The sequence below is a fragment of the Peromyscus eremicus genome, chromosome X (genome assembly GCF_949786415.1).
Source record: "Peromyscus eremicus chromosome X, PerEre_H2_v1, whole genome shotgun sequence".
In the NCBI taxonomy this organism is placed as follows: Eukaryota; Metazoa; Chordata; class Mammalia; order Rodentia; family Cricetidae; genus Peromyscus; species Peromyscus eremicus.
In genome coordinates, this window is record NC_081439.1 from 131,726,795 (window position 1) to 131,751,880 (window position 25,086).

General features: G+C 47.3%; 2 protein-coding genes across 5 annotated transcripts in view; one reads left to right on the forward strand and one right to left on the reverse strand.

Moving 5' to 3' along the window:
• Positions 1-4,511, reverse strand: part of Bcap31 (B cell receptor associated protein 31) — a 37,141-nt gene extending 32,630 nt beyond the window's left edge. The window contains exons 1-4 of one of the 4 annotated variants that reach the window (XM_059249955.1): positions 4,289-4,511; positions 3,603-3,692; positions 2,365-2,500; positions 370-470 (exon numbers count right to left, since the gene is read on the reverse strand). In XM_059249955.1, coding sequence (XP_059105938.1) covers positions 370-470; positions 2,365-2,456 — 193 coding nt within the window. In that variant the 5' untranslated portion in view covers positions 2,457-2,500; positions 3,603-3,692; positions 4,289-4,511. Of the gene's footprint in view, positions 1-369; positions 471-2,364; positions 2,501-3,602; positions 3,693-4,061; positions 4,186-4,288 lie in introns of those variants that run through there. The other 3 variants (XM_059249954.1, XM_059249953.1, XM_059249952.1) reach the window with 3 other exon arrangements.
• Abcd1 (ATP binding cassette subfamily D member 1) lies at positions 4,255-24,798 on the forward strand. Its single transcript, XM_059249951.1, has 10 exons — positions 4,255-5,837; positions 8,846-9,026; positions 16,244-16,386; positions 16,469-16,637; positions 17,734-17,828; positions 20,539-20,684; positions 21,030-21,175; positions 23,079-23,163; positions 23,382-23,507; positions 23,592-24,798. The coding sequence occupies exons 1-10, from the start codon at positions 4,938-4,940 to the stop codon at positions 23,809-23,811; spliced, it is 2,211 nt and encodes a 736-aa protein (XP_059105934.1). The 5' UTR covers positions 4,255-4,937; the 3' UTR covers positions 23,812-24,798.
• Positions 24,799-25,086: the final 288 nt, after the last annotated feature.

Genomic DNA, 25,086 nt, shown 5'->3' on the forward strand with positions numbered 1-25,086 from the left:
TGTTAGGCTTCAAGCGAGAAGATCACACTGCTGCTTACATGACTAAAAAGCAGCACTATCTGGACCAATGTCACAGGCCAGTTAGTTCTCTCAGCATCAGTTTTAAATTAACTAGAGTACCCTGGAAACACAGGTGGTCATAAGAGTATATAAAAGCCACTAGTATAAGCCCACACAGACTGCTATAGGAACCTCTTGAAATGAAAGCCTTGCTAACAGCACCTCCTTCACAGATGAATGAAAGGGCACTTAATTAGTCTGTCTCTGAGAAGGTAAAACTTGTTTTCTATCAATCCAATGTGACACAGGGCTTTAGAAGCCATGACACAAGATCTGGTCAAGCAGCAACCCCTACTGCAGCTCACTCACCAATGACCAACAGCACAAGGATGATGATGAGAACCACAAAGAAGGTGTTGCCATAGGTCACTACCAACTCGACCAGCCGGGATTTGAAAATCTTCTGCCATCTGTTAAGGAGATGAAGACAGACACTAAAGAAGCCGCACTTTTGTAATCCAAACCCTGAGCAAAATGGAAAGATAGCTTGGTGCTCTTCTCCAATGACCAAGATGTTTGTCCACCTGCAGAAAAACCTAGAAAATTAGTCTTAAAACACTGGCAGTCTCTAATAAAGGAAACTTACTTTTCATTGTACTTTTCTTTGTAGTAGTTGAAGTGCCTGCCACAAATACAGTTTATTCCTTTTGTCTTTTTTTTTATCTTTTCTTTTTTTCTGACACAGGGTCTCATTATGTAGCCCTGGCTGTCCTGGAACTCACTATGTAGACCAGGCTGGCCTTGAACTCAGAGATCCACCTGCCTCTGCCTCCCTGTACTGGAATTAAAGAAGTGTGCCACTATGGCTTCCTTTTGTCTTTCTACTATGTAATAATCTTTTTTTTGTCTAGACTCTTACCACCCTAGGTTATAAAAAGACTCTCCATTTTCATGAACAAATATTCAAGATATGGTTTTAAAAAGCCTTCAGAAGGCATTTCATACTGTTAAAAATCAGCAAGCCAGGATGATCATGGTGGCGCACGCCTTAATCCCAACACTTGGGAGGCAGAGGCAGGTGGATCTCTGTGAGTTCGAGGCCAGACTGGTCTACACTGCAAGTCCCAAGCCTACATACTGAGACCCTGTCATCAAACTACCTTCATCATCAGATGCAGAGTTAAAAACCAACAGTTGGTTTGCTAGAAACATGACATGGCATGGTTCTGAATTTGCACTTAGTATTTTAAGTTGGTCTTAGTCCCTTCCTTCTCCTTTTTCACTTTTTTCTATGTGTTTGTATCTATATGTGGATACACATGTGTTCTGGTCCATGCACATGAGTGTGGGGGCCTTAGGTGGATGTCTTCTCTAATCATTCTCCACTTTATTTTTTTTCAAAGGTCTCACTAAACCCAGAGCTTACTGATTCTGCTAGACTGACTAGGTTCCTCCTAGTCTTTGCCTCTAAAGCACTATATTACAGGAGTGTGTCACCCTGTCCAGCTTTCACATGGGTGGTAGTGATCAAACTCAGATCCTCATATTTGTACAATAAGCACTTTACTGACAAGCCATCTCCCTAGCCCTTATCATTTTCAGACAGGGAAGGTCTCATGGCGAGCTTCAAATTTGTTATGTAGCCAGAATAGGCCTTGAACTGATCCTGCCTTCACCTCCTGAGTGTTGGAACAAAGTTGTCCTAGAAAGCATCCAAGCCTACAGTCACACCAGTATTTTGGTCTCTGTATTTCCTGTAAATTGGATGCCAATGTGGGTTTTGGCAAGAATAATTCCTTAGGTATTATTAACTGTGGTGATTTTATGACATCTTAATTTAAATAGTGTGTTGATGTACTATGTATAATTTAAAAATTAGTACCTAATTAACTTTTAGCAAATCCTGTTTGTTAAAAGGGAATATGGCTTCATCTTTCATAGGCTGAGTAATGCTCATGAGCCTGCTAAGCAATGCCAGTAAGAGCTAGTTAGGAGGACAAAAGTCAGCAAATCAACAATGTAAGCCAGTGGTGCAAGTATTCTGATTTCCACACAACCATCCCCCACAGCCCTGAGGCCTAAGAGTAGGCAAGAGACTATTATTCACAAAACTGAAGCTAGATCTTCCTTTGCAAAGACCAGATGCACAGGAAAGGAACTGAAGAGGTGACAAAGCAAAACAGTGTGCAGGATTTAAAAAAAAAAAAAAAACCCACTGCTGCCACCCTCATCTAAGACAGGTTTTACTTGTTTCCATTTAGCCCCAATTTCAGGGTCCACCAACTCTGCACACAGAAACTATAAGGTTCAGGGTTAGATAGGCACCCTCCCCATATGCTTGTCTTATTGCTCTACTAGCCATACCTTTTGGGAGAAATGAAGGGAATGCAGAGAAGCAACACAGCAAAGACCTCTGCATAGAGGAAGGTGGCAACGGCAGTCCACTGCAGACTCATCCTGTGACTTAAAGGTTTCCAACAGAGAAATGGGAGCTTGTTTCCTGGTAGGTCAGAGGGAAAAGAAGGAACCATGTGATCTGGGCAGCCACTGACATCTAGTTCAAGGACCCTGGAGAGGCTGGGGCTGCTACTCTTCACAACAGATTCTAGCACTCTGCTTCAGAGCTTTTGAAGACCTAGCTGAAACAGGTCTTAACCCAATAGGGATACTTGGTCAATGATGTTTGAAAGGGACTGTGAAGTCAGCCCAAGACACCCCAAGACCAAGTTCTCAGCACCAAGGAGATTTATTTGCCCCAGAGGGACAAAGGACAAGGAATAGGAGACAGAGATCGAGGGAGAAGGGGTATTTGTCCCTCTGGGACAAAGGACTGACTTTGATAGAGAGGAGACAAGACATGACCCATAGGCAAATGGCAGTTTATAAAGGGAAAAGGAGAAACCCCGTGTTAGGATGAGTTGGTTAATTTTGAATGGACATGTTAATTAGGGTAGCCAAAAGGGGACTTTTGATTACTTCAATACTTTGATAGCTGGACCTTGGTAGTCAGCCTCAGGAAGAGGTAGTGGCCAAATAAGGGAACAGACCTTGGTGGCTGGCTTTAAGAATGTAATGTAACCGTTTTTAGTAAGGAAGAGAGAATGGGAGAAGGGCAAGGCCTGTCATGCTGGGGCCTGCTAGAGCCCCTCCAATGTTAACCAGTCAAAGAACTTGCCTTGACTGGGATAGTTACTTATGACCCTCAAGCATGTGTGTTACCACGACAAGATACCTTTATTGATGATTCTTTGGGGGGGGGGGGGTCCAAGGGACTCCCTAGACCTGTTTAAGAAAATGTTTCTCATAAGAACAGTACACAAACAGGAGCACCCCTCGGGCTCCCTTCCCAGACCAGAAGCCTCTGCAGGAGCTACATGTCTTTCAGTCGCTGCTACAATGGGCCTGGGACTACAAATGTTCATATGTGCACCTTCTGCAAACGCCACTGCCTCGGCTCCTGAACAAGCAAGGAGGCCCATTCCTCCCCTAACACCTGGGAGGGACAGATAACCCAGCAGCCTCCCGCTGAAGCTGCTTTTTGGGAACTAAACAGGCCTTCTGACTGCTCCTGCGGAAACATTAAGTGTGAAGCATTAACGTACCCGCAAAAGGACCACAAGAGCGACTCCTAGAGGGCAGGAATCCAGGCCAAAAGCAAATGCAGGTCTCCACAGAACACCTCGAAGCCTTACCTGGAGAAAGTTCCAGAACCAGAAAGTCTCTCCCGAAGCCAAAGGGACCAACCTCCTAACAGCCTTAGTACGCCACAATGCCACCCAGGTCCATCGTGCCAGGTGGCCTTCGAGGAGCTAGGCCTACCTGGACAGCTCTCTCGGGTAGGACCTCATCACTGGCCCCCGCCCTCGTGCCCCTGGAGCACCGCTCCACATGCCACCCCAACATCCCTCTACCGGCCCCTGCCCTAGACTCCCAAGTCGGCCCGAATCCCGACATTTCCCAGAATCCCCAGTCTTTCTGGGATGCTCAGTTTCCGCCCTCATGAAGGGGCTGGGGGAACCTCTGTGGTCCGGGAGCCAGCCATGCCCGTGGACCCAGCTTACCGAGTTTCAGACAACACGCACGCCCAACCGCAACTACCAAACTCTCACCACCGCTCCAGCCCGCCCCTTAGCCCACGGCCGGAAACCGGAAACGCGCGTTGGGCCACACCTACAAGCCCTGTGAGGCCCCCAACGGCTCCGCCCACTGCCGTTTCCCGCCCCGCCCCCAGGCCGCAGGCCATTGCCTAGGTCTTCAGAGGAAGTGGCTGCAGTGCCACGCCTCTTACACTTCGGACACGCAGGGGTGGAGGTCGGAGGAGCCTTGGCGGGAAGGCTAGGGCCGCTTCTCTAGCCTGCGCGATCATCCCTCGTCTCTGTGGTCAGAGAGGGAGTGGAACCTAGCCGTAGGGCGAGAACGGGGTGGGGCACCCCTTGCCCGGACTCCGCCTTCCGCCCCAACTCCGCCTCCCATCCCCCCTAGGGAGGGGTGGGTGGGTGGAGATCCTGGGCTGTGGCGAAGTCACTGAAGCTTCAGCCCGGGTGCAAAGCGGACGAACACTCCTGGTGCCCCGGGGAGGGGCGTCACAAAGGGGAGGAGGAGCAGTAAGAGGAGGTGGAAGGGAAGAGACAGCCTCTTTCCTTAAGACCTCTCGAGGATCTGACCTCAGGGGCTAAGGGACTATCTGGAGAGGGAAGCCAGTTTCCTCCACCTGGGCTGCCTGAAGAGGCCACGACCCTGGAGGATCCTAAGCCAACCGATCTAAGGGCCCCAGCACCACTCCAGGGACCTAAAGCCAGTCTCAGGGACCACTTCAAGGTTTCCAGTTGCCTAGACAACGAGCCCTGGGTCGGAGCAACAGCCCTTCCAGCATCTGCCTGCAACTGCAGCCTTGGGCAATAGTCCCAGCCCTCAGCCTGCCCACCAGTCCAGGTGACATGCCTGTGCTTTCTACTCCACGATCCTCGAGGGTGACCACGCTGAAGCGCACAGCTGTGGTCCTGGCCCTCACAGCCTATGGAGTCCACAAAATCTACCCTCTAGTACGGCAGTGTCTGACTCCTGCCAGAGGCCCTCAGGTGCCAACTGGGGAGCCCATGCAAGAGACCTCTGGGGCCACAGCAGCCAGGGCTGGTATGAACCGGGTATTCCTGCAGCGGCTCCTGGTGCTCCTGAGGCTGCTGTTCCCCCGAGTCTTGTGCCGGGAAACAGGGCTGCTGGCCCTGCATTCTGCTGCTCTGGTAAGCCGAACTTTCCTGTCTGTGTATGTGGCCCGCTTGGACGGCAGACTGGCCCGCTGCATTGTACGCAAGGACCCACGGGCCTTTAGCTGGCAACTGCTGCAGTGGCTCCTCATTGCCCTTCCTGCCACTTTCATCAACAGTGCCATCCGTTACCTAGAGGGCCAGCTGGCTCTGTCTTTCCGAAGCCGTCTAGTTGCTCATGCCTACAGCCTCTACTTCTCCCAGCAGACTTACTACCGAGTAAGCAACATGGATGGACGGCTTCGAAACCCTGACCAATCTCTGACGGAGGATGTGGTAGCCTTTGCTGCCTCTGTAGCCCACCTGTATTCCAACCTGACCAAGCCGCTCCTGGATGTGGCTGTGACATCCTACACTCTCCTTCGAGCTGCCCGCTCCAGAGGAGCTGGCACAGCCTGGCCCTCAGCCATCGCTGGACTGGTGGTGTTCCTAACAGCCAACGTGCTTCGAGCCTTCTCTCCCAAGTTTGGGGAGCTGGTGGCAGAGGAGGCCCGGCGGAAGGGAGAACTGCGCTACATGCACTCTCGAGTGGTGGCCAACTCAGAGGAAATTGCCTTCTACGGGGGCCATGAGGTGGGGCAGGTTGAAATGCTGCTTATATGGGAGAGGGGGTGTCTAGGAGACCCATGGCAGCCGGCTATAAGCAATAGGGAAAGCCTAAGGCCTGCTCAGGCTGATGTTAAAGTTGTGATTAGGCACTGGAACAAGCTCAGGGGTAGGCCTTGGATGGCTATAGTCTTAAGGTGCTAAAATGGAGAAATGGCACTACTGGGTGGGAACTTCCCTGTGCTGGCTGCCTGCAACCTACAGGCCACTTCTGCTTCCTTGGTGAAATTGTCTTGGACTTGGAGCTTTGGATTCTAGTGGTTTGAGATGCTACTGGTTCAGCTCACTCCAATCTTGCAGTCAACCATTCCTGCAAACAACTGGGAGGAATTAGACTCCTACCATCCTGGAGCAGGGATGGTAGGACACAGCCCTGCTACCTAACCTCTCTTGCACCTCTGGGCCCTTTGAAGGCCAGCGTCCAGCAGAGCTGGCTGCCTGGGCTGACTGGTATTATGGGCATGACTCAGCCCAAGCAGAAGTTAACAAGCAGAGCTCAGCACAGCAGCTAGTGCTCAGGGTCAAGGCTATCAAAGCCCCAGGCATGCCTCGCTGGTGACTGACAGGCTTGGCAAGCAACCTTCCTAGCTGCCTCCCTCCCTCCCAGGGATAGGGGATGCCTGGCCCCAGCCTCTGCCAGTCACAGGCCTGAGGCCTGACAAGCTCCCTCCCCCGCTCCTTCCGCCCAGATCCCAGCCACTCTATGAAGTAGGCTGGGTCCAGGAGAGCTGTCAGACACTGGGAAAGGCTACTTCAGGCCAGAGCAGGCTTTATTCTGTGGCAGCCCCTCCCCTTCCTTAGGCCTGTGGTTGCAGCTGCCTCAGGCCTTATTCTGGCAACTACTTTCGGTTCCCCAGTGCTTGGGGCGAGGGAGAGACACAAAAGCACCCATTTCTTGAAAGTCTGTGTGTGCTTCCTGGGTCAGGTAGCCACTTGCCCCAGGACCTTGTCTCATTGGCTCCATATCATATAGAGAATCAGGCTTGTCTTTGACTTTCAGAAAGGACTTGTCTCTACATTCTGCAAAGAGAGGTATCTCTGGTCCAGGTCAGGTTTCAGATGAGGAGAAAAAGTGCCTCACCCTCACTATAACCCCTCTCCCATTCTCTTCTGCATACCGGGCTGCAGGGCCTTGGCAAGCAGCCAGGGCCTTGGGTGAGGCATTTGGCACAATATCCATAGCTACACCATCAGCCTGAGCTGGCACTGCTACCAGCTCAAGGCACAAACCTAGATTACCAGCATGCTGCAAGGTGGTTTACTCACTTTAGGAATGAGAAGCTGGGTTTGAAGAAAGCTGGGCTATATGAGCAGGCCTAGGCAGAGCGTGCAAAAGAAAGAGCATGGTATTTAGAAAGACTTCCTCTGGGCTAGCTTCAGGAAATAGCACATTCAACAATAGAGTTCTCTTGCTGGACCCAGGGACCTTGTGTACACCCTTGGTCTGCTTGTCTAAGCTGTATGAAATGATGGGCCACCATGGTGAGTTGACTGCCTTATATAGGCACATGTCCCACTCTAGTTCCACTGACTAATGTACTGTGGACATGGGCCTAGATTCAGGTTAACAGTTTATGACAGAAGGGAACTAACTGGCTGGCTGGCAGGTAGGCAAACAGCAGGGTATTATATTCTTTCTAGAATTTCAGACAGTACATATGCATGTGTACACATACATATGTATACAACCTCCTGCTTGAAAGAACTAAGTAAGTCTTAAATCAGCTTTATTTGTAAGAATCTGGTTATCAGGCTGAGGCAGGAGGATGACTGTGAGTTCATGGTCTATGTAATGAGTTTCTCAGCACGGAGTGAGGCTGTCTCAAAAATAACAAAAAGGCCAGGCATGGTGGTGCACACCTGTAATCCCAGCACTTAGGAAGCAGAGACAGGGAAATTGTCACAAATTTGAGGTTGGCTCTGGTCTACATAAAGCATTCCGGACCAGCCAGGGCTATATAATGAGACCCTGTCACAAATATATAAAAAACAGAAGTCTGGTTCTCTAGGGCTGGAAATAAACTCAGTGGTAGAGTGCTCACCTAGCATGCTCAAGGCCTAGAATGCCCAAGGACCTAAATTCTAGCCACCATACCTCAAACCAAAATGAAAATCTGATTCTCTGAGCAGCCCGGCCCATTCAGTCCACATTCCTACACTGCTTGCTATCTCCAGGCAGTATGAGCTTGAGCAGGTCATTTTGTCTCTCTCTATTTCTCTGTCTTGCAATAGACATGAGAATATATACATTGAGGTGTATGGCAGCAAAATGGAGAAAGAAGTGAAAACACTTGACAACCAGTGCCATGCTGGGCATGGGGGTGGGGGCAGAGCAATTTGAAACACCACAGTCACCTTGCATGAATACTTCCCAATACTTCTAGATTCCTCCAAGGCCTGTCTGACTGCAGCTGCCACCAGACTTGAGAGTATATTTACTTGTTTTGGTGGGAAAATTCAGTGTAATTTTCTCACAGAAAAGAGTCCTGGAAAAGTAGCAGGAAATAGAGCCTAAGTAGACTGAGACTATTTATTGAGTTTTACAAAACCAAGAGCTTTATCATTTGCTCTCCCATGCTTCACTTTGCTTAGTTCAAGGTAGAAAAGTATTGCTCATGATTTCTGGAGTGGGGAGGCACTAGGAGGGAGCCCAAAGAAATGGGGTCAGCAGAAGATGAAAGGCAACTGCCCTCGGGGGCCAGGATCCAGAAACTGCCCTGGCAGGATACAGAGAGGAAAGCAGTGAATGTCCCAACCACAGCAGTAATTGAAAGGATAGGAGCTGCCCCATAACATCAGGCAGTCCCTTACCATCACCCCTATTTGAGACTTGGCCCCACCACAAATATAGTCTTGAATCCCTTGGTCTTGTGGCCATCAAATAGCTTAGCATGTATGTGGGCCGTACTTGGGGGCTCTCACCATTACCCCCCAGGAGTTGTCACAAGACTGTTGGATATCTATTGCCCTTGCAGGTGGAACTGGCACTACTACAACACTCCTATCAAGACCTGGCTTCACAGATCAACCTTATCCTGCTGGAACGCCTATGGTATGTCATGCTGGAACAGTTCCTCATGAAATATGTGTGGAGTGCATCTGGCCTGCTCATGGTAGCTGTCCCCATCATCACAGCAACTGGCTATGCAGAGTCAGGTAAGAACCAAGGATCCAGGGACTAGGGCCCAGAGCTCAGCCATCCAATTTTCCCTTCTACACTGAGGTCCTACTGGCCTTGAGATTATCAGAAGTCAGGCATTCCTCAGAGCTCTTAGCTGCCATGTATACATCTCAGGGTCCTTGGTGCCAAGAAGGCACCACAGACTTAGGAACTCCACATACCACTTTTCCACATGTGTGTACCCTTTACCCATCTGTCCTCAGCCCAATTTTAATTGGAGATAAACATAGGAAATGGTTTGGGTAAATCCCTTCATGACTCAGCCTTGGTTTCTTCCAGCAAATGGTTCTTACAAATTGCAAGGCCTTTGTAGGGAGTAGGAAGCCTGCCCTACCTGTCACTTTGGTGGTAGTCAGGTTGTCTTTATTTCTGTTTGTTCCTCTACTGGTTTGCAATTTATTCATTCAACTTTTAGTGATTGCCCTTGAAAAGGTGAACATGCATTTCTTGAAAGTCTCCTTAGGTTAATCAATAGCTCCCCTCCTCCTAAGCCTTAGAATAGTTTAACTGAGAAGCAACCCCTATGACACCTGTCATTACAACCCAGCCTGAAGTTTTGTGGGGTTTTTTTTCTTTTTGTTTGTTTTGTTTGTGTGTTTTGATTTTTGAGAGAAGGCCTCTTATAGCCCAGGCTAACCTTGAACTCAGTATGTAACTGAGTGTGACTGTGAATTATTGATCCTCCTACCCATTTCCTGAGTGCTGGAGATTACTAGTAAGTGCCAGCACACCTGACTGTCATGTGCTTTCATTCTCTATTATGGCTTTGTGTGATTTGTGTAAACTCACCCATATGGATACTGATATCTCTGCTCAGCATTCCCTTCCTTTAGTCATCCTTCCTGATAGACATTTTCAGAAGTTAACTCTTTCTTTTTGTGGTTTGTTTTGATTTGAAGTGGAGTCTCTCTTTGTAGCCCAGACTACCCTTGAACATCCTCCTGCCTCAGCCTCCAAAGTGCTAGGATCACACTGTGCCTGGCTAAAAAGTTCTTTTAGTAAGGGTATCATGAGGTCTTTTGATTTTGGGTTTTATTTGGGGGGAGGGGTTGTTTTTGTTTTTGTTGTTGTTGTTTGTTGGGTTTTTGGTTTTTTGTTTGTTTGGTTGGTTGGTTGGTTGGTTGGTTTTTCGAGACAGGGTTCTCTGTGTAACAGTCCTGGCCGTTCTGGAACTTACTTTGTAGACCAGGCTGGCCTCAAACTCAGAGAGATCTACCTGCCTCTGCCTCTTGAGTGCTGGGATTAAAGGCATGCACCACCACTACCCAATTCATGGGGTCTTTTTTAATTAACTTGTCTGAAAATATCTTTCACTCTTTTTTTAAATCTTTTACTCTTATTCCTGAACTAGTTAGGTTAAGCATAAAAATTTAGTGGACAGTTAATTTATTCCAGTCATTTGACAAAATTTCATTGTCTTCTCCCTTCTTGCATAGCTGTTAAATTTTTTTGTTAGTTTAATTATTAATACCATGCATTTTCTCTCTAGATACCTTTATCATTTTCTTTCTCTTTTGTATTCTTCAGCTTTAGTGAAATGTGCTTAGGTGTGAGTTTCTGCTTCTCCTGCAACAGACTTGTATTTCCTTCAAATATGCATGCTTTTCTCTTTTTTTAATATTATGTATATGGTTGTTTTGCCACCATGTATGTTTGTGTACCTAGTGCATGCCTGGTGCCTGCAGAAGCCAGAAGAGAGCATCAGATCCCCTGGAACTGGAGTTACAGACAGTTGTAAGCTCTAAACCTAGGTCTTCTGTAAGAACAATGTCTTAGTCACTGTTCTATTGCTGTGAAGAAACACCATGACCAAGGCAACTTATAAAAGAAAGCATTTAATTGGGAACTTGCTTATAGTTTCAGAGGGTGAGTCCGTGACCATCATGATAGAGAACATGGCAGCAGACAAGCAGGCATGGCACTGGAGCAGTAGCTGAGAATTTACATCTTACCGGCAAATTGGAGGCAGAGAGCCAGAGAGACTAGGCCTGTCATGGGCTTTTGAAACCTCAAAGCCCACCCCCACCCTCCTTAACACACCTCCTCCAAAAGGCCGTACTTCCTAATCCTTCCCAAAACAGTTCCAACTGAGGACCAAGCATTCAGAAATATGAGCCTATGGGTGCCATGTTCATTCAAACAACCACAAGCAACAACAGCTCTTAACCAATGAGCCATATTTAGGCTTTTCAGCTTCTCAGTCTTTCTTTTTGCTTAATAACTCTCCAGGTCACCTGTTATTTTTCTTTCAGTCATGTCCAACTTGAATTTTTTAAAGCATTTAACTATTTCTGCCCTACCTTTATGTGTTCTGCCTTACTCCTCTCCCAAGTACTGCCTCTCTGTGTATGTCACTTCTTTGTGTGATTTTTCTCCCTCACCTTTTATGGTGAGCTGAATGAGGGTATAGATGTGGCAAGTGATGTTCCAAGTACTTCAAAGAAAGCCTTAGAGGAAGCCACCTTACCTTACCACTGGGGATGATTTTAGATAAGCTTTATTTTGCTGTCCTGCAATGGTAGCCCCAGGGCTGGAAAGGGGGTGAGATTGCAGTATCTTGTCTGCCAAGCCTTAACTCCAAAGGTCCTAGGATGGTCTGCCTCTAGGAAGTGCTAGCTGCTGCCAGAATGTTCTGGTCACAAAGACATGTCCCTTCCTTTGTCTCACTGACAAAGGAAAAGCTATAGGGATATTGGGAAGAAGGGCTAATGTCTCTGCTGATTACTGTAGCTATGTCTTTGAAGACACAGTGGAAAAAGGGATATTTAGATTTAGCTCACCACAACTTTAGTGCATTAATTTCCCCTCCCCCATTTCCTGGGCCAGGCCCTGAAGGCATCCATCCTGTTCCCTTTCAAACTTGAACTTTTCTGAGCTGACTCTTTGTACCTTTTCCTCCCTGACCAACCCCAGCCATTAATCCACTTGAGGGTCATATATATCCTGGTTACCTCTTCCCACGGCTTCACATCCCAGAGCCCTGGTCCTTTGATGACTCCCCAGTGAACACTCATTATTTATCTATCTGCACCCCCCTTGGAGCTGGCTTCTTCCATGTTCCCCACCACATTTCCAGATTCCATGTGTAAAAACCTTGCTCAGGGGCTGGCAAGATGGCTTAGCAGATAAAGGTGCTTTCCCTGAAAACCTGGTGATCTGAGTTTGATTTCTGGAGTCCACATAAAAGTGGAAAGAGAAGAGAGATGGCTTAGTGGTTAAGAGCACTGGGTGCTCTTCCAGAGGACCCGGGTTCAATTCCCAGCACCCATATGGCAGCTCACAACTGTCTGTAACTCCAGTTCTAGGGATTCTGACACCCTCACACAGACATACATACAGGCAAAACACCAATGCACATGAAATAAAAAGAGATAAATTATTTTTTAAAAAGTGAAGAGAACCCACTCCACGAAATTGTCCTCTGACCCCTACATGTATGCTGTTGTACATGTGTGTGCACATATTACATGTACATATACATGCATGCACATACTACTACTAATAATAATAATTTATTAAAGCCTTGCTCTTCTGTGGGTCATAAGGTCTTGAAAGTCTAAACTGTCAACTATGGAGACTTTAAGGGCATGGCCATGGGATGTAAACTGTGACCAAAAAAGCAGGTTTAGACAGGAGTGATTCTTGTAAAAAATCAGAGATGTCCATTGACAGGAGGTTAGAGACCACAGAGTAGAATGTGAGGGAGAATGTGGGGGACTGCACAGTCAGGAGGAGAAAAGTCACACTTAAGAAACAAAACTCAGTGGGAGCTGAATGAAGAAATCCAGATGTTCAGCAAGAAGGACTGATAAGGTACCCAACAATTATGTGTATGTGGAGGGCAAGTATGTACATGTGAATACAGATGCCTTAAGAAACCAGAAGCATTAAATCCCTTGGAGCAGGAGTGACAGGCAGTTGGAAGCTACCCGACATGGGTTTTGGGACTCAAACTCAGATCCTCTGCTTTTAACCACTGAGCCGTCTCTCTAGCTCCTTAATAGATGTTATTGAGATGTGATTAACAGACCATTCAATTCAGCCTTTTTAAAAATATACCTCAAGCCAGCACACCTTTTATCCCAACATTGAAGGCAGAGGCAGGTGGATCTCTGTGAGTTCGAGGCCAGCCTGGTCTACAGAGCAAGTTCCAGGACAGCCAAAGCTCAAAGCTCCACAGAGAAACCCTGTCTCAAAAAACTAATTATATATATATATATATATATATACACATACATACATGTATGTATGTATATCAGGGTTTTTTTTTAACAGTTGTGTAACCATCACCATTATCTAAGTCCACAACACTTTGATTACCTCTAAAGGAAGCTCCAGATCCATTATCAGTCACTCCTAATCTTCTGTCACTCAGCCCCTGGCATCCTCTAATCTACCTTCTATCTCTATGGATTTGTTTATTCCAGACATCACATAGAAATGGAATCATATGGTATGTGACCTTTGCTGTCTGGCTTCTTTCAGTGAACATAATTGTTTCAAGGTTCATCTATGTTGGAAGTGAATCAGTCCTTCATTCCCTCTTATGGCTGACTAATATTTCATTATATGCATATACCACAATTTCTCTTTCTGTTCTTTTGAGACAGGCATGTGTCATCACATCTGACTTATTATAAATGCTTTTTAACTATATATTCATTATATGTAATGATAGGTTTCATAAAGACGTGTTTGTTTGTTTGTTTGTTTGTTTTTCTGAGCCAGGGTCTCACTATGTAGCTCTGGCTTTCCTGGAACTCACTATACAAACCAGGCTGGCCTCTGCCTCCCAAGTGCTAGGATAAAAGGCATGCATCACTATGCTCAGCTTTCATAAAGACATTTTCATTCAACTATATCATGCACTCTGACCAGATTCACCTCCTGTTACATTCTCCTGTCTCTCTCCCTGCCCCGTTAATCTCCGTTTTCATAAATTTTAGAGAACATGATATTTGTCTTTCTGAGTCCAGTGTGTTTTGCTTAGTATGTTGATTTCCAGTTATATCCATTTTCTAGCAAATTTCAATTTCTTTATGGTTGAATAAAACTCCATTTTATATATGTACCACATTTTCATTATCTATTCATCTATTGATGGACATCTAGGCTGATTGCATTTCTTGGCTATTGTGAATAGTGCAGCAATAAACATGGACGTGCAAGTATCTCTGTGGTAGGACTTAGAGTCCTTTAGGTGTTTGTCCAGGAGTGGTACAGATATGTCATATGGAAGTTCTATTTTCAGTTTTTTAAGGATCCTCCACATTGATTGACATAGCAGCTGCACCCATTTACATTCCTGCACAAAAAAAAAAGGAAAGAGGTTCACATTTCCCTACATCCTCCCAGCATTTGTTGTCATTCCTTGTTTTGTAAGTTTATGTTTGGTTTTTGAACTTGCACTATAGATCAGGCTGGCCTTGAACTCACAGAGATCCACCTGCCTCTGCCTTCCAAGTGCTGGGATTAAAGGCATGTGCCACCATCGCCTGACAGACTTTATTTTTTTTTAAGACAGGGTTCTCACTTTGTATCTCTGGTGGGCCTGGAACTTGATGGTAGCCATCCTCTGAAGGATGATGGAATTTGGTATAGTTTTTACTTCCATTTCCCTGGTAACTAGGGTGTTCAACATTTTTCTTTATTTTTTATTTATTATTTATTGTGTGTGCTTGTATATGATGTGGTAGACACATGCCACATAGAATGTGTGTGTGTGTAACTGGATCGCTTGTTGTTTTGTTTTGTTTGGTATTTAATTTTGCTGTTATTTTTAGACAGGGTCTTACTATGTAGCTTTGACTGGTCTGGAGCTCGCTTTGTAGACCAGAATCGCCTCAAAATCACAGAAATCCACCTACCTGTAGCTCCCAAGTGCTGAAATTAAAGGTGTGTGCCACCATGCCCAGCATGCATTTTTTTTTTTTTTTTTTTGAGTCAGGATCTCATGTAGCTTAGGCTGGCCTGGAATTCACTATGTAGCCAAAAAGGGCATTCAACTTCTGATCCTCATCTTTGTCTTCCCAAGTGCTGGGGTTTCAAGAGTGTATCCTCATACCAAGGTACAAAAGGTATTTGATTCATTTAGAATTGTTCTGGTTAGGGCAAGAGATAGGGATCTAGTTTTGTTCTTCTACAATATACACTTCAATGTCTTCATCCATTACCAAACAGGCTAATTGTTTCCACCTTTTGGCTGTTATGAATAGCAGTACTGTGAACATTCCATACAAGATTCTGTGTGAACTCATGCTTTTGTTTCTCCTGGCTATATAGCTAGGAGAGGAATTCCTAGGTCCTTTGGAAATTCACTGTTTAACTTTGTAAGGAACTGCCAAGTGCTTTTCTATTTTCATCTCCTCCCATCCATGGGTGGGGGTCCTACTTCTCACCTGGCCAGTGTCTGCTCTTACCTCCCATTGCTCCAGCTTCCCTAGTCAGGATGACATAATTACTTATTTATTATGATAGTAGGATGAGGAAGTACTCATGCTACACACATGTAGAAGTCAGAAGACAACTTTTGGGAGTTAGTTCTCAACTTCCACCATACAGATCCTGGGGGTCAAACTTGGGTCAGCAGGCTTGGTGGTTAGCACCTTTACCAGCTGAGCCACCTCACCAGCCCACCCTATTGCTCTTTATATATCTTTAATTTTTTTGAGAAAATGTTCCACACTATTGGCCCTGAACTTGAGGCAATCCTCCTTCCTCAGCCTTCAGAGTATTGAGATTATAGGTGTGTGCTACCACACCTGGCATATATATATATATATACATCCTCCTGCCTCCACAACCAAATGCTAGATTGCTCTGGGCTAAGAAAAGTTTTAGAGGACTATACCTTTACTAGCCATGTGGTTTACAAGCATTCCTTCCCAGTCTGTATTGTTGCCTTTGCACTTTGCTGATCATGTCCCTCAGTGCTCAAAAGTATTTATTTTGAAGTTCAGGTTGATTTGTTTTTCTTTAACTACTTGTGTTTCTAGTCTCACGGCTAAGAAATCAAATCTAAGAACAAGTTTTACCCATTTTCTCCTGTGAGTCAGTTTTTATTTATGCTGTGAGGTGGAGAACATATGTGTTTCTGTACATCTATCATAACATGGTATGCACAATGCTCATCTTTTCCATGGTAGCTCTATGACTTTCCACTGTCTCTCCTACCCCCAACCTTGGTTTGTAGACTCAGAAGCCATGAAGAAGGCAGCCTTGGAAATGAAGGAGGAGGAGCTGGTTAGTGAGCGCACGGAAGCCTTCACCATTGCCCGAAACCTCCTCACAGCTGCTGCAGATGCCACCGAGAGGATCATGTCATCCTACAAGGAGGTAACCTCAGTGCAGCTCCCACCCTGCCTGCTCTCCCACTCCCAAACTAGTTGAAGTTGAGCCCATGTCACCCTCCTTATAGGTGACAGAGCTGGCTGGCTACACAGCCAGAGTGTATGAGATGTTCCAGGTATTCGAAGATGTCCAACACTGTCATTTTAAGAGGACCAGAGATCTAGAGGAGGCTCAGGCTAGGCCTGGGGCCATGGTACAGTCTGGTGTCCGTGTAGAGGGGCCCCTGAAGATCCAAGGTAAGGTACCCTCGGTGCAGAGTGCTTCCTCTGCCTTCCTACCCACTGTTTTGTCTCTTCACATTACTACCCCAACACTCAAGGAACCCTGTATATCCTGTCTCATCCACTCAGCACTCATTGCCAGAAAGACCATTGAAAACTAGATCACTTGGGAGGGGGCTGGCCCAGCAGCCTGTGTTCTCCAAGCACTGGCTACCGGTTTGGCTACTGACACACCCTTCCAAGTATGTTGGTCTGGGTTACCAGTTAAGACAGAAAGGGTTATGGACTCTCAGTGCTGGGTATCTTATACCCACACAGATAAATCAAGGCAGTGAGGGATGCGGATATATGTATGTAGTTCAGTAGTAGAGTGCTTGCCTAACAAAAATGAGACCTTGGGTTCATTTCCCAACACTGCAATAAAAAAAAAGGGTTGCATGGCTAGGGATATAGCTCAGTTAGTGTTTGCCTAGCATACACAAGGCCCTTGGTTCAATCCGTACTACCACATAAAGCTGGAATGGTGGTGTCAAGTTTAGCATTCTGTCTAAAATTAAATAAATGAATAAGTAAATAAATAAAATATTTACGTCCATAAGTGATGGCTAATGCCTGTAATCCCAACACTTGGGAGGCTGAGGCAGGATTGCTGCATATTCAAGGCCAGTGAGGGCTATAGTATAATCCCCTGTTTCAAAAAGAAACAGAAAAAAAAAAAGAAGTCAAGGCAGAGTGCAAGCACAAAAGAAATCCCAGCCAGCTGCCAGTTCACAGGAGTCAGGGTACTACAGCAGTGGAGCTCAGGCATTGTAGCTGATCTTACAATGTTGCCAAGAGGGGTTGTCACGGGGCAAGAGTACCCGCTCAGTGCCTCGGATTCCAGAGGACCAAAAGGTGGCAGCTTAGGGCATGCTACTTGACTCTGGGGTTATCAACTTGTTGGAAGACCTCTGGTTTTCCATGGGGCCCTGGACCACACCATACTATTTGAGAACCTAGGGCCTACTATTGAGGTAGGTTAAGCCTGTGCCAAGGGAACTGGGGTGAGCATCAGGGCACAGGAAAGCAGAAAAATGCTGTCCCCCTATCCTTCCGTGCCTTCTCTCTACAGGCCAGGTGGTAGATGTGGAGCAGGGGATCATCTGTGAGAACATCCCCATCATCACACCCACAGGAGAGGTGGTGGTGGCCAGCCTCAACATCAGGGTAGGTCAAGTGGAGGAGCATGCCCAACCTGAAGTGCTAACCAGTCTGGACCAAGTAGCTGGGGACAGGGTACACTTCCCAGTTTATCTGGCCACCTGCATCTGTGAACCCTAACCCTTGGCATCTTGCTTAGCTGTGCTAGCAGTGACATTGTCCCCAGGTCTGCGTGGCAAAAAGGCCAAGGTCAAGCTGAGAGACTAACGTGTCTCTGACCATGAGTTCTGAAGCAATAATGTGAGTGCTGATAAAAGAGACTAACAATTACCAGGGTTGTCCAAGGGTCACCAAAGTACTCCTGGTTTGATCATTTGCTCATCCTATCAGGCTTCCCTGAACTCTGGGCTATTAGAAACCAAAGATAAATCAGAGGCTAGGATGCCCTTAAAAATTACCCACTGCTTGGTATGGTGGTACATACCTTTAATTCCAGCACTCAAAAGGCAGAGGAAGGCAGATCTCTGTGAGTTCAAGGCCAGCCTGATCTACAGAGTGGGTTCCAGGACAGTCAGGGCTACATAGTGAGACCTTGTCTCAAGAAAAAAAGCAACTAAATAAATAAATAAATTTAAAGAGTCTCTAGTTAGACTCTGATGCAGAGTACAATAAATGTCACCAAAGGTTGATCATCATTTGACAAGAGGAAGCCCAGTGAAGCTTTTCCTCAAAGCATAGGAGGTAGATAGGTGGACACAACTTGAGTTAGGGGCTAAGGGACAAAGGGACCTGGGCCTGAAATGTCCCAGCAAGGGAGGAAGCTAGAAAGATGAAAGAGGAAGTGGAATATCAGGCCCCTGCCTTCACTGAGGGGTTGGCTGAGCCTGGAGAGGAGGAAGAAGGGCAAGATCCTAGAAAGCCAATTGAGTACATACAGCACATGTCCCTTCCCTAAACAGCATAACATAATGGTATGGTCCCTGATGGACCCAAGGTAGGTAGTTTCCTGCCTTGCCTAAGGAAGCAAAGATTCTGTAGCCTGGGTGAATAGATTGAACCTGAATGGAGAGCAAGACTGACAAGGAATCAGGAAGAGTAGGGCTGGGGCCCTGAGGGAGCCTGAAACCCTCTTGCCACTCCTATCCTCCAGAACCAACTGTCCTATGCTAGTGAGTGTCCTGGGGCTGCCCTAAACAAGCCCCCTGGACTGGGCAGCATTATCAGCAGAAATGGACTCCTTCCATATTCTTTTTTTTTTTTTTTTTTTGTTTTTTGAGACAGGGTTTCTCTGTGTAGCTTTGCGCCTTTCCTGGGACTCACTTGGTAGCCCAGGCTGGCCTTGAACTCATAGAGATCTGCCTGCCTCTGCCTCCCGAGTGCTGGGATTAAAGGTGTGCGCCACCACCGCCCGGCCTCCTTCCATATTCTTGAGGCCAGAAGTCTAGCTTCAAGGACTAAGAAGGATTCTTTCTTGGAGAGAATGTGCACCCTAGGCCTTGCCTGAGTTCTGGCTCACTGACAGTCCTTAATGTTCCTGGGTTTCTGCTGTGTCACCCTACTCTCTGCCTCTATCCTCACACACATACACACCCCTCTATGTGTGTCTATTTGAATCTTTCTTCTTTGTAAGGACCCCAGCTATGTTGGATTTAACCCACTCTCCTCCAGTATGCCTTAGTGTTCATTTAGCTAATTTCATGTGCAATGGCAGGTCCCACTCTGAGACAGTAGGACATAGTACTTCAGATAAGTTCAGGGTACACAAGTCAACTTATCACATTGCTTAAGGTAAATCAAAGGCCAGAACCTGGATCTTCCAGGGAGCCCCATGCAGCAACACCCTTATCATTTGCAGATAAGGAAATACCTACACTGAAAAGGAAGGGACTGAGGATAGTAGTGCTGGGGATGGTCATGCCATGTCTACTGCAGGGTGCTGTGCCTCCTCTGTGACCCATTCTCTCTGACTAGCTAGCATTGACACTAAATGGACTAACCCCTCCTTCCTGCCACTGCTGCCAGAACTCCAGTGCTCAGCTACTCTGGGGTCTAAAAGCCAATGAGGCTCCTGTGTTTGGTTTGTGCTATCGAGGCATGTTAGGGCCTTAGGGGAAAGAATCAAGTCTTGTTCATTCCCCTATATCCTAGACCTGGCATTCAACTGAGGCTCTGCATACTGGACCCCATCCCTGTGGCCTTGTAGGGATGGGGTCCTTGCCAAGAAATCAAGAGTGGACTTGGTATGGTAGCACACACTTAAAATCTCAGCCCTTGGGATTCTAAGGCAGGAAGACTAAGTTCCAGACCAGCCTGGGCAACATAGCAAAACCCACATGCCAGCCTTATATATAGGAAACTAGCTTGCTTGCTTTTCTTCCATCCTTCCTATCTTACTCTCTTTCTTTCTTTCTTTCTTTCTTTCTTTCTTTCTTTCTTTCTTTCTTTCTTTCTTTCTTTCTTTTTTGAGACAGGATCTCATGTAATGCAAGTTGGCCTTGAACTTACTGTGTAGCCAAGGATTTAAGTTGAATTGAACTTGAACTTATGATCTTGCTGTTTATACCTCTCAAGTGCTTGCATTACAAGCATATATGGTTTATGTGGTACTGAGGATTGAACCCATGGTCTGTGTGTGCTCAGCAAGCACCCTACCAACTGAGATGCATCCCCATCCCAGATATAGAAAGCTTTATTGAGACTGGGAAGGAGGCCACAGTGATTCAGGTATGGGGAAAGAGACTGAAGCTCTGGATGCCATGCCCTGATTCTTCCACAGGTGGAAGAAGGCATGCACCTGCTCATCACAGGCCCCAATGGCTGTGGCAAGAGCTCACTGTTCCGAATCCTGGGTGGACTCTGGCCCACATACAGTGGTGTACTCTATAAGCCCCCACCCCAGCGTATGTTCTATATCCCTCAGAGGTGAGTAAACCCATTCCCTGTGTCTTCTCCACCTTTTCCCATCTGTGCATCAGGATGCCAAGATATTATACCAGATGCCAATAGTCAGGAGCACAAACTAGTCCTGTCCATTTCAGATCAGGATGGTGGTTCTTACACTCATGCCCACAAATGGGGGTGGTACACATACTTGTGTCCATGCATATAGGTGAGTATATGGACATGTTAGCTGGGGGAGTACCTGGGTGTGGTATGTCAACAGTTGGAAAGCTTTGTGGCCACGGCCACTCCGGAGCCTACTAAGGCACAGAGCACTGCTGGGAAACAGGACTACCTTGCCCCAGTGGACATGCAGCTTTCCCACAGGCCCTACATGTCCGTGGGCTCCTTGCGTGACCAAGTGATCTATCCTGATTCTGCGGAGGATATGCGGAGGAAGGGCTGTTCGGAACAGCAGCTGGAAGCCATCCTGGGCATCGTGCATCTCCGCCACATCCTGCAACGGGAGGGAGGTAGGGACAGGGCATGGGGTCACACATCAGTCACCCTTTGTCCCAAGACTTTAATGGGGAACCTGTTGCCAACCTACCTCTGGCCTCTTCCCCTAATCACAGGGGACATGAGTTACCTCAGCATCCAGGAGTTCAAAGTGCCTGCCAGGGAGAAAGGGTAAACAGGCTGCTTGGGTGCCAAGAAAAGTAGCAGAGCACTTGCCTCATTGGCTACCTAGGAAACCCTCTGTAAAAAAGAAAAAAAAAGAAAAGAAAAAAGAAAAAAAAAAGAAGAAGAAGAACCTAGGACAATCACCTTGTTAGGGAGCCAGATGACAGCAGGATAGTTTGCAACTGGGGCTTGCGGTACAAAGATATTGTCTGCCTCTGTGAGATACTGGAAGCTCTGAGGCTTTAAGTAACCAACTGATAAGATCAGTTTTGCATTTGAGCAAGCTGACCCTTCTGTAGGTAGGGTAAGATGGCCAGGTATATGTTTCTGTTTGCACAGAGGCTTGGAATGTGAGTGGAGGGCAGAATCATGGATGACTCTGAGGAAAGCCCCCAAGAGGGAAGGACAAGTGGCTAGAGAACTGTTTTTGAGAAGAGAAAGTTTATTGAGGAACATCTCCTGCAGTGCCCTGTGGTTGCTCTGAATGACTAGTACCTGTAGCCAACAATTGCAACCTCTTAGGATTGAATTCAACTCTGAATAACAGTACCATGCTAGTCCTCATAATGGTTCAAGTCATTTACAGGTTTATTCCACTGCGCTGTAAATCCCAAAAGAAACAAGCCACAGTTTGGGGGACAGAAAGGTTCACTATAGGCTGTAGGGATACAAGCTCTTATACCAAGTTATGATGCTGTGCATGACTTCCATTCCTAAAGTTACCTTATTACCAGTATGACTGCTGTAGCCATCACATCCAGTCACGGGCTGTAGGATGGAGGAAGTGGTGAAGGACAAAGACAAAGAATACTTGCCTTCTGTCTTTCCAGGAAGGTTCTGTGGGTACTACATGTATGACAGTGGCTAGAGTTAGCACCATGGTTACCATTCACAAGAGGACAAGCTAAAATGTTTCACATGCCCTAAGGAAACTTCTAGTCATATAGAAACATAGGGTGGATGATAGGAGAGGAAATGCCACTTCTGCCACCCACACAGTCCTGACAAGTCACCCTCCTCACATGCTCACTCAGTCCTCTATGCCAGCATAGTAGCACCAGGCCATGAGATATGACCCAATTCCTCTAGTGATGAGCCTCTGTTCTAGGGAGAACACTCTAACCATCTCTGGGGCTCTTTGCCCTCAACATCTGCTGCCTGCTGAGGGCAGTGTTGACAGGTTCTTTATTGTCAACCCATTAGGTATCCTGGGGCTGTCATGACTAAGTGCCACAGACTCACAGGCTTCAACAGAGAACTTTGTTTTCTGGCTTTCTGGAGACAAATTTGGGTGTGGCAAAGCTAGCTCCTTCAGAGACTATGAGGAAGAACACATCAAGAGACTCTGCTCAGCTGGTAGCTAGCCAACTTTTCACTGTGTGTCTTCACATCTTTTCTCTATATATGTCTCTGTGTTTAAATGTCCATTCTCTATAAAGGCACCAGTCACACTTGATTAGGGTCCACCCTCTTGACCTCAACCTGAGCACATTTGGAAAGACCCTCTCTCCAAATCCTTCTGGAGGTAGGATTGCAGCATATTTTATGTGGGAAAGACAGTTCTTGTTCCAAGTCTTTTAGCTATTAGTGTTATAGGCAGATGAGGACACAGAGAGCAGAAGTCTGCAGCTGGACAAGTTCAGCCAGGGTCAAAGTGCTCTGGCTTTCCATCAGCCTCACTTAACCCTGGTCCTACCCTGACTCTCACTGGGTACCTGTTGAATTGAGCTGAGCCCCTCACCTCCTGCCCAGGTTGGGAGGCTGTGTGTGACTGGAAGGACGTCCTATCTGGAGGTGAGAAGCAGAGGATTGGCATGGCCCGCATGTTCTACCACAGGTGAGCACTGCAGTGTCTTTCAAGGACATTTAGTGATTTGGATCCAACAAGGAAGGGAAAATGGGTGCTCCCAGTAGGAGGAAGACAACTACATGGAGGACTCTCACCCCTCATCCCAGTACAACAGAGCCATGGTTCACAAATGGCTGGCCATGGGCTAGAAGTTGGACAGTGGTGGGGAATCCACAGCTTTTCTCTTCACCCACTCCCACCCTAAGGCCAAAGTACGCCCTCCTGGATGAGTGCACTAGTGCTGTGAGCATTGATGTGGAAGGCAAGATCTTCCAAGCAGCCAAAGATGCTGGTATCGCACTACTGTCCATCACCCATCGGCCCTCCCTATGGTAGGTGCTCTTGGAGTTGTGAGTGGGGCTGCCACCTGAGGCGGGAAAGCACCTGTGACAGCCTTCCATCTCTCTCCTGTTCAGGAAGTACCACACACACTTGCTGCAGTTTGATGGGGAGGGAGGCTGGAAGTTTGAGAAGCTGGACTCTGCAGCCCGCCTGAGCCTGACTGAGGAGAAGCAGCGCCTGGAGCAGCAGCTGGCAGGCATCCCCAAGATGCAGGGGCGCCTTCAGGAGCTCCGCCAGATCCTTGGCGAGGTTGCAGCCCCAGTTCAGCCCTTAGTCCCAGGTGTCTCCACTTGACTGGGGACCTTGTCCCCAGCCCCTACCCTTCTCCAGGCTCTCGGATCACATGAAGGAAGCTGGAGCTCCCACCCTCCCTTCACTCCCCTGCATGCCTTCCTCCTTCCTAGCCAATTGCCTGCCTTCTCTGAAGATCCCACTCTCGAGCAAGTGGATATGAATGAGGACACTCTGCTTCTTCCTGCCCCCATCCCACCTTTACCCTGAGATCTGCTCCATGAACTGTGCCCTGTTAGGGTAATGTGTCCTTTACTTTTCTCTGGGGAGGGGTGGAGGGTTTGGAAGGCCCTAGTCCTGACCCTACACCAGTATGGCTGAGCCATAGGAAGTAAGCAGGAGCTGCCCCCTTACTGCCAGCAGCCACAATGTTTGGCAAGCCTGGTGGTTGTGAAACCCAAGTCCTCATTGTTCCTTTGATCCGTCCCTTTGTTGCCATTTCTTCGGGTGGCCAGCCAATGCCCCTGTCCCACAGGACACCCCCTCATGGAAACAGCTGAATGAGGCATAGGATCAGACAAGGCCCAAAGTGTGCCCTTCCCCATGTTAACCCCCAGAACAGTACAGTGTTCCTCCTGAACCATGAGAAGAGTATAGCCCTGGCCTTCCCACTCCTCCACCTTCTACAACCTAATTTATTTGACTCCCAGTTTATAGCTGTCTGAATTGCCAATGTGAGCACCCTGCCAGCACAGGAGGTCACTGGGTGGTCCCTTTGGTCTGCCCAGCCTCTGGTGCCAAACCTGGCCCCTCACCAGCCTACACTGCCAGTTGCCACTGGGGGTGCCCTCTGCCGGCTAGGCAGGAGTGAGGGCACAATGTTCCCAGCTTAGTGCCAAAGAGGGGTCATAGGAGGTGCTGTGTCTGCTAAGCCAGACCTCACCAAGAGGGAGACCCCACACACACTGCCGCTGTGTGCCTTTCCTGGGCCCTCAGCCCTCTGGCTGGGTGCCCCCACAGCCCCCTCAGTAAAAACCTCTGGAAAGTACACTCCTGCCTCCTGGACTTGGTGTCTGGTAGAAGTTCTGGGCAGTAAGCTAGGCATGGTGGCACACGTCTTCAATCCCAGCACTCAGGAGACAGAGGCAGGCAGGATAGGGAGGGGCTGCTGTGGGCAGCTCTAGTAAAGCTAAGCTGAGTTCCCATACTGCCCAGCATTCCCACCCTTGTGTTATACCAAAAGAACTAAGAACAGCCATTCAGTCAGAAACCCATGGTGTAGATTCTACACAATATTCACAGAAGCCTGAGTGCCCACAGATGGACAAATGTGGCATA

What these genes read in the sequence shown, in the direction of transcription:
- Abcd1 (XM_059249951.1), top strand. Translation starts at nt 4,938, where the DNA reads ATGCCTGTGCTTTCTACTCCACGATCCTCGAGGGTGACCACGCTGAAG. An exon ending in TCATGTCATCCTACAAGGAG is followed by an intron (nt 16,387 to 16,468) that starts GTAACCTCAGTG and finishes CCCTCCTTATAG; the next exon opens with GTGACAGAGCTGGCTGGCTA. An exon ending in GCCCGCATGTTCTACCACAG is followed by an intron (nt 23,164 to 23,381) that starts GTGAGCACTGCA and finishes TCCCACCCTAAG; the next exon opens with GCCAAAGTACGCCCTCCTGG.